At 41.3% G+C, this 15,044-nt stretch overlaps 1 protein-coding gene across 1 annotated transcript in view; it reads right to left on the bottom strand.

Moving 5' to 3' along the window:
• The window catches only part of REPS2 (RALBP1 associated Eps domain containing 2), a 78,012-nt gene that overhangs the window by 52,887 nt on the left and 10,081 nt on the right, over nucleotides 1-15,044 (bottom strand). Inside the window, exon 2 of the mRNA XM_081859098.1 lies at nucleotides 507-630. Coding sequence (XP_081715224.1) covers nucleotides 507-630 — 124 coding nt within the window. The remainder of the gene's footprint in view (nucleotides 1-506; nucleotides 631-15,044) is intronic.

Below are 15,044 nucleotides of genomic sequence, written 5' to 3' on the forward strand. Positions count from 1 at the left end.
AATATGCATAGGGCTGCACTGTTAATCATGAAGTTAATCTGTCTAGTGCAGGTATAACTCTCAGCAAGGTTAATGAAAACTATTGTTTGCAATCCTTTTCAAAGCATGGCTTTACAGCTGGGATAATAGTCCATATTTAAGCATAGTCTAGATATATGAGCATAACACTTAACAGTGGTTAAGTATAGGAGAACAGCTTTAAAATCATGTAGCATTTTCCCATTCATTATACAATACATCCTACACATTCACTGAATTTACACATTTTGTAATTTATAGTTACCATCTCAAATGGGGTTTTGGAATAAACACCAAGGAAGACAACTAGGGTTTGAAGTTCAGGGAAGTTTTTAATGTGTGACATCTTAGTGTATTTTTTGTCTTTGTGAAAGCCGCCCAGAGTGGCTGGGGAAACCCAGCCAGATGGGTGGGGTACAAATAAATTATTATTATTATTATTATTATTATTATTATTATTATTATTATTATTATTATTAAACAGTTACCATTCTGAATGCTTTCGATCCGTACTGGGAGGCCAGACTGCGCAGCAGCGATTAGCTTCAGAGCAGCATAAAACTGAGCACGCCCAAAATAGCCAACACGTTTAGCACCACACAATTCTGTAATCTGAAAGGAGAGAAAGGGGTGAAGGGTGATGGGAGACAGAGTTCAAATAATTAAAACACTTAATGCTTTCAATGTAAAAATTAGTTAGAGATGAAACTGTAAAGATGCAAACTACTGAAGAAAAGCTGGAATTGTGTTTGCAAAGAGACAAACTTCTGGTGCAGGCATCTGACCTACATTTGACACCCCAAAAGGCTAACATTCCATTGCAGAGGCCGTTTCCCCATATCCTCCCATTCACCCATTACAAATATACCTTCCCTGACTAGAGACTGTGCTACACATAATCTATCTTCACACAACTCGGCTCTTTTGCCCATCGTTAGGGGGAACAGTAATCCTTGTGTGGAATACCTGAATATTGTATATAACCAGTGGGAAGCATGTAGAAAAGTTTCTTCTTTTTTAAGGAAGAAAAACAGATGTTGAGCTACAGAAATTTCCCTCTCACTCAATTTAGAAAATGTTTCCTCAAGAACAGGAAAAAAATGTTTCATTAGATGATTTCAAAAAAATTACTGTCCCCCAGTATTAGGAGTCCTTTGGCTGTCAAAATAGTGCGTCCAATCGTCAAGAAAGAGGTTTCTGCATGTGCTGTTGAGGGAAATGAGGGACAGATGGGGCTCATCAACCTGGGAAGGTAGCTCATCTAGGAAAAGTAAAACTCTGATGCCACTGCCTTTTGGCTACACTCATTAGTGAGAAAAGCTTCAGGAGTAAACCTTGAGGTACAACCCATACCTGTTGCCTTGTGCAACATTTTTAGGAAAAGAAAATGCTAAGGAGCAAACCCTGCACAAATCCAGAGTGGAGTCCCTAAGACAGTTGGATGGTGCCTTGTACGCTTCCTTCCAGCAAGTCCTGCGGCCAAGCTGGTGCTAAATGTATTTCTCTGATTTCCTTTGGACAGCATCAGTGAGGCTGAAGGGGGGTATTGTCACCTGAGCAGCCCAGGACAAACCTCCATATACACTGTCCAGGCTTCCACCATGGAGAGATCACTTTGGCGCTGCAAACACAGCAAAAATTAACATGGGATGCTGTCAAAGGGACTCCTCTTGAAGGAAGGGAACCTTTGGAAACAACCCATTATCTTCTAAAGCAGGGATTGCCAACATGGTGCATGTGGGTGCAATGATGACCTCTATGCCACTCGCCCCACTCACTATCCCGTTGGTCATGAGGTGTTATGGGGTGGTTACTTTTTTCTACTGTTAAAAGAGTTGACACTCTTTCCCACTTCCTTTTCCAGATCTATGCACTTTTCAAAGCTCAGATTAATTCTACTGGACATCACTTTTACCCTGATCCCTTGGGAAAGCAAAGTGTGTTTGTGCATGCACTTTATTTTTGTTTGTCTTGATGGGGGCAGGGCAACCTCTGTTCCGTCAAGTGCACAACTAGCAGCACCATAAAGGGGAACAGCTCCTCCTTAGATTCTTCAAGATTCCACCATTCAAAATTCATCAGAGTAAAAGCTGATGAATCCTGCCAATCCTAGCCAGATCAGACTGGCTAATCACGTAGGTGAGAGGAGCAAAAGCAACCGTTTCCTGACATTATCGTTCTCAGTTTCTTTTAATAGTAGTTTTTCATCAATTACAAGACAACTTAAAAACTCACTCTAATTTTTATTATACAGTCTCATGACTTAAAAAGTTAACACCTCCAACAGAATTTTTGCTATATCATCACTTTGCCATAAAGACTTCTAACCTTGCTGAGCGCAATAGAGCAACAACAGCTGTGGTGAAAAGATATAATCACAGAACAGGATAAATGCTTATATTTTTATAAAATAAAAAGGGTGTATGATCTCTACTCTAAAAGGCCAACATCTGATAAATACTTTCAGAAATGCAGTAAAACTTTTCCTGTTTGAGCTGGCAATCAACACAAATACAAAAACACATATCCAATTTTACTCTAATTGGGTATTGTGCTTTATTTTTAACTGTTACCCTTCCTGAGCACAGAAACAGAACTAAAACATTTTCAGGTGTGTCATAACTAGTTTCATCGTGGAATTTGTGGACTACTATGGAGAACAATCTTGTACAAGCTTTGACGCCTGTTGCTGTTGTCCTGTTTTTCGCTTGCTAGGAAACAAATGACAGAGTGAATTTGTTCACATCCAAAATGTTTTTGGCTTCTGCAGTATTTTTTTTTTAAGCATGTACTAATCCTGTCACAAGTAGCAGAGTACTTCATTAACAAATGTACTTGGGATTTGGTAAGCAAGTTAAAGCATTCTTAAAAACAACTACTTTGAAGAGAGAGAAAAAGCTAGTGTCTTTTTCTTTAAGTTTTACAACTGCCAGTGTAAACACTCCTGCGATAAATAGTCCAAAGTGCTTTGTCCCAAAACACAAGGTTCCAATTCTGGTGCATCAATCAAATTATTTACTTGACAATTCCAAGTGGGTTGACTGCTTTAAGGTCCCAAACAGAAAACAGGATGTGTTGCTGGGCTCTTGTGAGCCATTCTTTTTCATCTCACTAACCCTGCTTCAGCTACAACCTAGTCTAAAATAAACTCTGAAAATATTGTCACCTTTACATCTACAGAACTACTTGAGTGGCAGGTCAACAGAAACTGATGGGCTATTACTGCCTATAAACACTAGCCTTGGAGGATTCTCTTTCTCTGCTAGGCCACTCTGGTGAGTCCAATCCAGAACCCTTCCTTTTCCCTCTAGAGCAGGGGTAGTCAACCTTTTTATATCTACCGCCCACTAATGCATCTTTCTGGATGGTAAAATTTCCTTACCGCCCACCAGTGCTCAATGGAAGGAGGATTCAGCTTGTGCCACAGAACCCCCTACTGCCCACCTAGAATCCTGAAACGCCCAGTAGTGGGTGGTAGGGACCAGGTTGACAGCCCCTGCTCTAGAGCTAGAGACTAGACACTTGGGGTGGGGGGACGGGGAGATTGTTCAGGAATGTACAACATCAGAATGGAAGTGCTGGGCTGGCATGAGAAATAACTAGATCACAGATATGCTCTGAAAAAATCTTTCTGTCAACCCTCAGGACCTTCTAAAAACAATATAAGAGCATTAGTCGAATCCTCTGCTGAGAACAGCATACATTTCAGATTGCTGCTGGAGATTAATGTGGTGTGATAATACCATGATACACATCACATGGTATTTTCTACTAGAAAATATTTCAGACACATCATTTTCAAGTGGTAAAATATTTCCACTCTGATAGCATTTGAGTATTTTATTTTGACACCTAAGGGATTACTGTAGTCCTTTTTTAATGTATTTATATTTTTGTGCCAATGTTATTCTTTCTGATGTGATACTGCATTTCATTGTTTGATTTGTGTTGTGCACCACCTAGAGGACTAGATAATTAATAAATGTAAACAAATGAAATATCACTGATAAGAGAAAGTGAGAGCAGCTTAAAAAAAAGAAAAGCATTTGAAGCATCAGCTCACTAGGCAACTTTCACCACCACAGCCTGAAATTACACTGCATCCACAACAAGAGTGGCAAGTATCCTGTGGCCCTCCAGAGGTTGTTAAGACCCCAACTCCCATTATCCTTATCCATTTGCTACTGGGAATCCAATAATTTCTAGAGGGCCACAGCCCATCCACCCCTATCTTATAGTCTCCCAACCCCCAATAAATGTTCATACTGGTATCTGACTACACTGAACCACTTAACATCCTAGGAAAATGCACACTGTAAATGTCTAGAATTTAACATGATCTTAGAATGCAGGCTTGTGAATTTATCTTCCTGAGATAAACAAGAGGCTAACATGCAACCAGAAACTGTAATTAGGAGAGATTCAGCTGAGCTTGCTCTATTACTAGCCCAAGCCCAAGGGATTGAAAGGAAGAGAAAGAAACTCTTGTTTTGGGAAAAACATTGTTAAGGCATGCTCCTCAATTTTCCTGTTTCATTTTTGTATTTGGCCAAGTAGCTCCTTCCTGTCTAACTTCTAAGAACACACCAAATATAAAGTAGATATTACATATATGTTCTTCAGATACATTTTGGTGTAGGATTGTAGGAAATGGAAACCAATGTACACATGAGAAGCAGCTTTTGGATAAGAAATAGCTTCTCTGTTGTTGTTGTTGTTGTTGTTGTTGTTGTTGTTGTTGTTGTTGTTGTTAGTTACCACTACTAGCTGGTGATTTGGCTGGGTTTGCTTTTAAAAGAAAAAAGCACTCAGCCTTAACCTAAGGCTAATTGCATTTTTATAGACACAAACATTTAACTATATAACAGCACAATGTCAACATGTCAACTCACAATAACTTCCGTTGATTTCAGTGAGGCTTAGACTGCATAAGCATTACTAGATTCAAACACAGCTAGGTTGCTCTTTTTTCAATTTGGATCCATGCTGGTTTGGAAAAACACATCAGAGTAAAGCATTTCATTTTTTAAAAAAAGGAAACAGGATAGATGTAGATTGTGGTTAACGTTGTGTGTACACAACTTCATGAACCTGTGGTGGGAGTGCACTGGATGCAGAGTAAACAGGAGTGTGTGCACAGTATTAGCCATATAAATAGGTATAGGACTGCAGCCTAAGTGCTGACTGAACAGGACTGACTCACGAGTCACAGAACATATTAGCTCAAATGTCTTTGTGAAGCAGACATCCTCATCCCATTTCTCATCATGGCACAGTATCCAATCAAATCTCCCCACTCCTGCTGACTGAAGCTTATGTGGGAGGAAAAGACAACAATATTCTTACTCTTTCGTATTTTCAAGGCATCCACTCAAGGAAATACTCATCAATACCTATCAAGTAAACGGAATGGGTGATAATATTTATGATCATAGGGGTCCAGTGCTTAGGTATTGCGTCCGATAAATGTATATATTTCAATCTGCATTCAATGTTGTTTCTTTATTGCCACCCCCACTAATTTCCCGTTACTCCACAGGATCTTGATAGGCTGTCTGGGGGCTAAGTGTTCTTTGAAATGGAGGGTGGGAATCTAGAAATGCAGTAGAAATAAGATATAGGTTTTTCAGAGCACATTTATAAGCCCTGTGGCTTAGTAAGAGCATGTTTTAAGTTGAGGATGAAAAGATATGTCATTAGCACACACTACAGTGGTACCTCAGGCTACGAACAACCTAGCCAACGACCTTTTTGGATTACGAACACTTCAAAATCGGAAATGAGTGTTCCGGTTTGCGTATTTATTTATTTTTTGGATTGCAAACGTACTCCGTTTGGGGCTGCACTTCCGCTTGCTCCGCTCCCTCAGCACGCTCCGCTCTCCCAGCCTCGAGAGGTGCACCTTCCCCCGCCGGGCACAAAGCACCAGCTTGGGAGCGAACGTGGAGCTCAGCCCGGCAGCAGCGGTGAATGAGGGAGCCGCCTCCAGCCCAGAGCAGTGCACCGCAAGCCCCACACTTCACCTACTGCTTCCTCCAGATCGCCCCGGTTTCCAGAACCGGGCTTCCCGCTCACTCTTTCCATAGCTATCTTCCCACTGGCAGAGCGATCCCCGACTCTCAGCAGAACAGAGGCGAGGCGAGGAGAGGAGAGGCAAGCAGCGGTTGGTGCCAGCAAGGATGGCCCTCCAAGCGGCTGCCTCGCTCTCTGCTTCTGGGTCTCTCTGCCGTGGAAGCGCTGATTGCAGGCAAACGGAATGGCAGGCGTGTGGCTCTTTGGGCTCCCAGGCTCCAGCTGCCTGTCTGCGTTGCCGCACCAGGCCCGCTCTGGGAAGGAGGGAGGCGGGTGAAGCAGGGTTCTCTCCTGCCTCCATCGCAGCCTGACAGAGAGAGAGATCGGGGAGGGCAAGCCTGACTGACCCTGGAGACAGGTGGAAAGGTGACCATGGGATGTGCAGGACGGCGTGAGCAGGATGCTGGTGCTGCCGCTGCAGTAAGGATTTTTATACAGTGGTACCTCTGGTTACATACTTAATTCATTCCGGAGGTCCGTTCTTAACCTGAAACTGTTCTTAACTTGAAGCACCACTTTAGCTAATGGGGCCTCCTGCTGTCGCTGCGCCGCCGGAGCACGATTTCTGTTCTCATCCTGAAGCAAAGTTCTTAACCCGAGGTACTATTTCTGGGTTAGTGGAGTCTGTAACCTGAAGCGTATGTAACCTGAAGCGTATGTAACCCGAGGTACCACTGTACTGGATAGTAGATTGCAGCCTGGTCTAATGCTTTCGTTTTATGGATCAATGGCCTTGTTAGATAGTAAAATTAATGTTAAAATGTTTTAGGGGTTGTTTTTCATCATCTGGAACGGATTAATCCATTTTCCATTACTTTCTATGGGAAAGCACACCTTGGTTTAAGAACACCTTGGTTTAAGAACACTTTGGTTTAAGAACAGACTTCCTGAACGGATTAAGTTTGTAAACCAAGGTACCACTGTACACTGCATTTGTTTAAAATCCCTCTTTCACAGGAAGGAGCAAGTCCAAAGGCTCCATCCATGAGTAACTTTAACAGAGAATAGCCTGACAAACAGGTCGGGACATGATACATAGAAATATTTTAACTATGAGACTTGTTCCACCTGTTACTCCACATTTATGATCCTGTGAGACAAATCTTGAATACATTTTTTAAAGCTCTTCAATTTTTGCATGCATACACAAAACCAATTCTCAGATGAGAAATTGTTTTTTTTAATGTTTTTGCTTAATGAGTAACTTTGTCATTTATGAAGTACCCAGGTCTCATATGCATTTTTTTTAAAGTCAGCAACACTGCAAACTGAGATATATGAATCATGAAAGTGATTAATTTAGCTGTTGTGTCCCCTTGGCTGCTGAAAGACCCCAAACAGTTCTGGGTACAACTATTCCCATACTGCTGGGCAGAAATACCTCAGCCGAATACCTTTTCAAAAGCATCCCATGCTCCTCACTCAAAGTCAGGAAATAAAATGGGAGGAACTATCTGCCTGCATCCCAAGACATATGTAGATTAAGTAAAGATCAGATCTTAGTAATGCAGTAGTTTATTCCCCACTGTAATAATGGTGCAAATTATAGAAGTGAAGTAATTGATATTGAACACACTGCTGTACTTTGAAAAGCTATTTGCAAGAATACTCCCTCACAAGCTATCTCCAATATCAACCTGCCCATGCTTTAAAATCAGCAGATGAGGCCCTCCTGGTGGTCCCCATGTAGAATGAGGTACATGGTGAATGTGCCAGGAAAACTGTGGTTTTTTTAAGTGGGTATAGGATTTGGGCCAGACTTTATATAAATTATTCTCAAAAATAAGTGTTCTAACTAAATTTTGAAATAGAATGGATAGAAAATGAAGTGAATTATTTAAGTCCCAATCTCCTTCTAAAAGCAGAACTTGCAAAAGTGGAATGCCAACATTTCTTATCTTCTTGAGTGCATATAATTAGAAGAAGAAGAGAAGAAGAGTTTGGATTTGATATCCTGCCTTTCACTCCCTTTAAGGAGTCTCAAAGCGGCTAACATTCTCCTTTCCCTTCCTCCCCCACAACAAACACTCTGTGAGCTGAGTGGGGCTGAGAGACTTCAAAGAAGTGTGACTGGCCCAAGGTCACCCAGCAGCTGCATGTGGAGGAGCGGAGACTCGAACCCGGTTCTCCAGATTACGAGACTACTGCTCTTAACCACTACACCACACTGGCTCTCCATAATTTTAAAATCTCTAATTAGTAAATGGAATAGACAAGATGGCAGGAAAGCAGGGACAAGAGAGTCTGATCTTCTCTAGCAAAGATAAGAGTTCCTCACCCCTCTAGATTTAATAGAATTTAACAGGACTGGATTTAATAGAACTTATTACAGGATGATTCCAAGGTCTCCTTAAAGATTAAACCATTTGTGTGCAGCCTCATCAAAATGTGTCAAGATTTGTGAATCTCTGGTGATGCTGTGAGCTTTCCTGTTTTCCTTTTTATCTTCTTCTGCTGGCTTCATGCTGTAAGCATTTTTATATCTAATTGTTTTAACTTCTATTGTAAGCTGCACAGAGAACTTGTGCTAATGGGCAGCATATAAATGTACTTAAAAAAATAATTTAGTTATTTATTTGGGCCAAACCACATAACTTAAATACAACTCTTTAAGGTGAGTCAAGTTGCCTACTACTGGTTCTGCAGCACTGAAAAACACTGAAAAACAAAAACTCCCTTATGTTTAAAATCACATTATATGATGTTAAGACCAAAGCTAGCAGATGTTAGCCTTTTTCACATTGTTTATAATTTATTCAGTATCAAGGTGTGTTATGCTTCAGCTCTTCTTAATTTTAAAATCCTGTTGGGTCTATTTGTGAAATGCTGCATTTTAGAGAGCTCAAAACCTTTGGTTCCAAAAGGACACTACAATGCAGGGGTTGAGGGAGAAGGAAAACATCCTATCCAACACAATGCATATCTCCCTCACATTTTCAGAGAAAACACACAGACACACAGTGAAACCCAGTTGGCTTCATTTTGGTCAGAAATTCAAGAGCAAGAATGAATTTGCACCCCAGAAGACCTTATACCACCGCGAAAGTGCATTGGGAACATTTCCAAACCAAACTGACCTCAAAAACTTTGACACCATGCAGAGGAAATTGATTTTCTACAAAAGCTATGAAAAGGATTAGTCTCAGATTTAGGCCAGTAAGAGATTTATATTCCATTTGGGCCCAGATATATAACATGATGCAGAAATGAGGGCAGTATGGAGGAATATTTTCAATAGCTTTCAGCATATAAGAAATTAAACTCTTGAGAGCAGAGATTTATAAAATAAAATTGGTAATATAAAGCACAACAATATTATTGGGGCTTTCCTTTACAGTTATTCCTTTAAACATAACATGAAAATGTAATTTTCACAACCACAGTCCAATCTGCAGCTACAGAAAGCAACCTTTTCACAGGCGAGTTATATCATCCAATTAGTTTTTCAAAGTGACTGAGAAACTTCCACCCTTCAAAAATAAAGAAAATGGATTGGTACTCCATTCCATCATGGATGATTCCATTTCAGTGCAAAATATCTCCAACTTTTTCTTTTTCTTTTACTATAGTTCTTTTAAACTTGGCCTATGATAATAAAGTCAGGAATATTGCTTCTGGATGGCAGCCAAGGTTGGCTTTAGGGGCAAGCAGCATGTGACTACAGGAGAGAACGGCTGGAAACAGCCACGATCCTTTCCTCAATTGGGAAGAAAAACAAACCTGGAAACACTTACCAGATGTTCCATTGTTTTGTTGGAAATATGTGACATATTACAAGTTAAAATGTGAATAGGTTGAAGCCAAAGGATAGCATTATTTATTTTAAAATGTGAGGCGCTGTACAGTACCTGGATATTGAGCACATATTTCTAAAGTTATGCAGCAACATCTTTTATATACTGTAACAATGAAGACAGACATAATATTTTAAGTCATGGTAGAGATTGCCCTGGAAACACATTCATTATTTTATCTTGGAGTAAGCTCTGTAGATAAATGTTTCGGCACATTTCCAAAGGGTTGTAGAAAAGTCAACTGAATATTGGCTAGCAACAGTATCAGCACACTGCCCTACAATTCCTGACCAGCTTTAATAACTGATTTTAAAAGAGTTTTATTTTAGTTTAGTAATATGAAGAATGAACTTACATGCTACTTTAACATGGCTTCTTAACAGGACCATCACCCACATGAAACAGGGAGATGCAAGACTAACAAGCTAAGCCAATGCATTGATTTTTTTTTTAAAAAAATGTATGTAAGCTTAGGCATTTGATTGGTCCCCAAAAAATATTTTGATCACTCGACCAATAAAAATAATAGTCAGTTATTTTCTAAACATTCATACTATAAAAACTAATAAGATAATCAAACACAAGTTTCATAATTATGCCAACTACAAAACAAAACAAATTAACTGTTGTTATGAAACAATGGATTGGATCCAAAAATGACTTTCCAGTAGTGGAAAGGGATTTGATCCAGTGGAGACTCTGGCAAATGTCAGAAAGGAAGGGCAACATAATCCAAGAGCCTAGGACTGCAGATGCAGCCACAGGATTATCTCTTTATGGAAGGATGGCCAGACAATCAGATAGACAAGAGACTTCATCTGTTGTGGGTTGTCACCAGGAAATGACACAAAACATTGCAGCAACTCGGAAGGATAAGTAGAACTAATGTCTTCACAGCCCAGAAAGAATCACATTTTCTCCGCCCTGTCAGTAGGTCTTCTGTATTCACTCCAAAGTTACAGACAGAGAACAGTTGCTCCAGAAGGTAAATGTAATGATGTTATTTTGGAAAGTTATCCGTCCTGCAATAGTCCTACAAAACGTTGTAACTTGTATAAGTATACAAGATACAGAGAAATAAGACTATAGTGGTGGTGGTGTTTTTAAATGCCAAGTAATACCTGTACTACTTCCAACAATTTTAATGCAACTTATTTGTCTACCTTTGATATACAATTTTAATCTCAAAAATAAAAATTTGTGCTCCTCAAACAGATAAGGGGGGGTTGTACATGTGTGTGTGTGTACATACCCCTAACCATAGGGAAACATAATTAACATTTAGTGGTCAGCGACTCTAATATAACTTGATTACCGTATTTTTCGCCCTATAAGACGCACTGGCCCATAGGACGCACCTAGTTTTTTTTGGGGGGGGGGAAATCAAGGGGAAAAAAATTTATTTCCCCCCCAGGTTTGCGCAGCCATCCCCAAGCTAGAAGAGGGAGATGGAGCGCACCGTCTCCCTCTTCTGCCTTCAGGGACAGCCTCTCTAGCCTCCGTAGGGCAGCGGCTTGCCCCACTGTCCCCTGAGCTTGTGGGGCTGGCGATGGGGAGAAGCAAGCTTGCTTCTCCCCCCCCCGCCAGCCTCCAGACCAGGTCCGGGAATAGTGGGGTGGCGGCGCTCCGCCTCCCCGCTATCCCCCGAGCTTGTGGGGCTGGCGATGGGGAGAAGCAAGCTTGCTTCTCCCCCCCGCCAGCCTCCAGATCAGGTCGGGGAATAGCGGGGTGGCGGCCAGCCCCTCGCCAGCCTCCAGACCAGGTCGGGGAATAGCGGGGTGGCGGCGCTGCGCCTCCCCGCTGTCCCCCGAGCTTGTGGGCTGCAGGCTGCTGCCCGCAAACCTTGCGAGCCCGCGGGACCTCCCGCCGGGCTTGCAAGGCTTGCGGATAGCTTCCTGAAGCTTGGGGAGCGAGAGGGGTCAGTGTGCACCGACCCCTCTCGCTCTCCAGGCTTCAGCAAAAGCCTGCATTCGCCCCATAGGACGCACACACATTTCCCCTTCATTTTTGTAGGGGAAAATATGCGTCCTATAGGGCGAAAAATACGGTATGTGTGTAAAGTCTTCTCAAGTATGTACACATATATACGTATTCATTATTTAAATGGTCTTACATCCTCAGTTTACTAGGATACATGAGAAAATTGCATTGTAGAAATATCTAATTTCTTTTGTGGCAGTACGTGAATCATAGTTACTCCTTAACCTTTTAGACATATAAACCCAATGAATAAAAAGTAAATAATACTTACGCCCTCTACATCTGTGTATGCAACAAACATTTGTAGAAGCAAAAGTCACTTGCTAGGTTTAATGCTGGGTCACTTATCAGGCCCATAAAGGCTAAATGAGCTTGCCTTGCATTACATCAGATCAGTTAAGAGTGCTGTGATTCTGGCAGGACTCCAAGCAACCTTTCCTTGTTGTTTATTTAACCCAGTGAAGAGGAAAACATACTGGTTCCTTTCAGATGTCACACGAGTTAATAGGAATGTGCCATGGGGCCACAGATTTCCTCCCTTCTCAATTCTGGTTCCTTTCTCTTTCCTGGCTTGCCTAACCATCGTTTGCTTACTTCAAACATAGCTGCAAACTATAGTTAAGACTGTCTCCAAATCATAGTTTTGATTTTAATTAAGATATGGTCAAAAGTTTGGCCACAGTTTCAGTTGTTGGGGAGCGGGTTGTTTTCACGCTGTGAAAAACAATAGATTTTGTTTATTTTTATTCTTTACTGCAAATTGTAAGACACTAGTCCTGAAAACATGTGCTCCGCAACTATAGAGTACTTACTGTGAGATGGCAACAACTTTATCAGGGAGTCAGCTTGTGTGGCCAAGCCCCCAGGCTGCTTTCTAAAGAATGAAAAGACCCTTTAGAATATAGAAGTCTGTTATACATATATAGTTCGTCTAAAATGCTGTAATCTGTTTAGCCTATATGCTTAGTCTATATATTATCGTGGTGCTCTAAAACTGTCATCATGAGCCAATAAAATGGTAGAAGTCATCCATTCAGTTGCAAGCATTTTGCAGGGTACAGGTGCAGATAAAGAAGAACTTCCCTTACCAACCTGATACACAGGATAGATGACTTTATGATAAAGGCTGCTAGCAAAGAGCCAAATTAAAGGGAAATGGATCTCTACAGCACAAAATAAGACTAGAGGGGCTGAGCACAGCAAGGGTAAGGATGAGAAACAGCTGCACATAAGGCATGGCCAGCCCAAGACATTTTGGCACCTGAGACGAACCATGTACCCCCGCCTAGCTGCCAGGGAAAAAGAGCTGAGTGAAGCTCTACAGTAGGAACAAGGCGGGAATAAAGATCTACATCAGGATCTGCTGCCCCTGTGGATCATGCTGCCTGAGGCAGTTGTCTCACCATGCCTTATGGGTGGGGTGGGCCATGTCATGGGAGGCCCTGACTCCTATAGAAAAGGGGGAAATGTGATGATTAGCTTAGCTGAGAGGATATCAGGTCATGGCTGTGAGAAAAAGAGGAATATCCATTTGGTTTGGTGACTACAAAGCAAGAAGAGTTAAAGAAGAATTGTCAAGTACAGGAATTTGAAAATCCAAAGGAAAAGAATATATTTTAATGTTTCTCTGCAGGGGATGTGTGAACTGACTATTAAAAAGTTCTGTCTGTGCTATGTGACCTGTGATGCTCATTGAATCATATAAGTTACTGCTTGATGCTGTAGTCATCAAGGGAAGAACCTCCCTTAATGGCAAAATGCCAGTCTTGAAAATAAATACTGCTGGTCACTCTTTCAGAGACGGATAATCTCACTAACCAAGTAAATAGCAACTTCTGTGTAACTGCAAAGGGATTGAACTATATTACTCATGCTGACCATTCCAACTTTAGGATCTTAGCTGGTAGAGCATTAGACTCTTAATCTCAGGGTTGTGGGTTCAAGCCTGACCTTGGGTAAAAGATTCCTGTATTGCAGGGGGTTGGACTAGAAGACTCTCATGATCTCTTCCAATTCTAGGATTCTATAATTCTTCAAGTGTGCTGTAAATATGACATCTCTAGGTCTTAGTTTGTCAGAATTACCAGAAACTGTGTTTTGTGTGCAAGCTTGCCTGTGGTTCAAGTGAAAATGTGCTTCTGCATATACAGTATGCAGAAAATCTCTTAGGGTCAAACCAGAGGTTTCATTTGTTGCATGAAAGCAACTACCATGCTTTTAACAAAGTAAACGGGAACACCTGTGCGGAAGCAGGACTGTAGTGTGTGGGAAATGAGTTAATACTTCTTCCCACCATGGTTCCAACAAACTCCCCTTCCCAGCTACTATTAGCACTATGATTTTATGAAAATGGGGCACGGAGGGAATGATAATTTAATCTCGCTCCCAGAAGCTATTTGAGTTAAAAATAACAATGTTATTTCACTTTACACAACCAAAATGCCTAAATGAACGAAACCTGAAAAGGAGACTCTGAGTTTGCATATTACTCAGTATACCCTATGAAAGTACTTCTCTTTTCCTAAGAACATGCAAGATGACTACTCTTCACGAAATAAAGCTCTTTCCTCAGATTTTCCCCCCACATTGAAAAAAGTTTCATACTTGTGCTTAATTAACTGGCAGCACAACCCTATCCTCAACTCATGCTGGCTGGCCAAATCCCAGTGGAGCCCAAAGATATGCCAGCATCAGGGAGACGACATAGCACCACACCTATAATGGCACAAGTGCAATGCTTACACAAACCCTAAAAACAGGCAGCAACAGAGCCACAGTGGAGAAGGAATTGAATTTAGTCACAATCCTATGCTCACCTACAGATGGGTTTGACCACTGGTGACTATAACACAGGGTTGCCATATTTTAAAAAGCTTTTTGGGCAAAGTTGTTGAGCTTTTCCTTAGGAAAATCGGCAAAATCAACACTGCCGACATTGGTTGCCATACAGATTTTCCTGCACATTTAGCTGATTTCCACCCAGACACACTTTTCGGATACAATATTTCAGGTATGTCCGAGAAATTACAGACATATGGCAATCCTATATAACATTATGTCATCAAAAGAGGTAGTAGAAGTTAAAAACAGTGCCATTATAGTGCAGAGACAAGAGTCATGGTTCAGATAAGGGCCATGCCCAGTCTAATCTGCAGAGACTGAATCTGGAGCCTTCTGCAT

The sequence above is a fragment of the Podarcis erhardii genome, assembly GCF_964252035.2.
Source record: "Podarcis erhardii genome assembly, chromosome: 4".
In the NCBI taxonomy this organism is placed as follows: domain Eukaryota; kingdom Metazoa; phylum Chordata; class Lepidosauria; order Squamata; family Lacertidae; genus Podarcis; species Podarcis erhardii.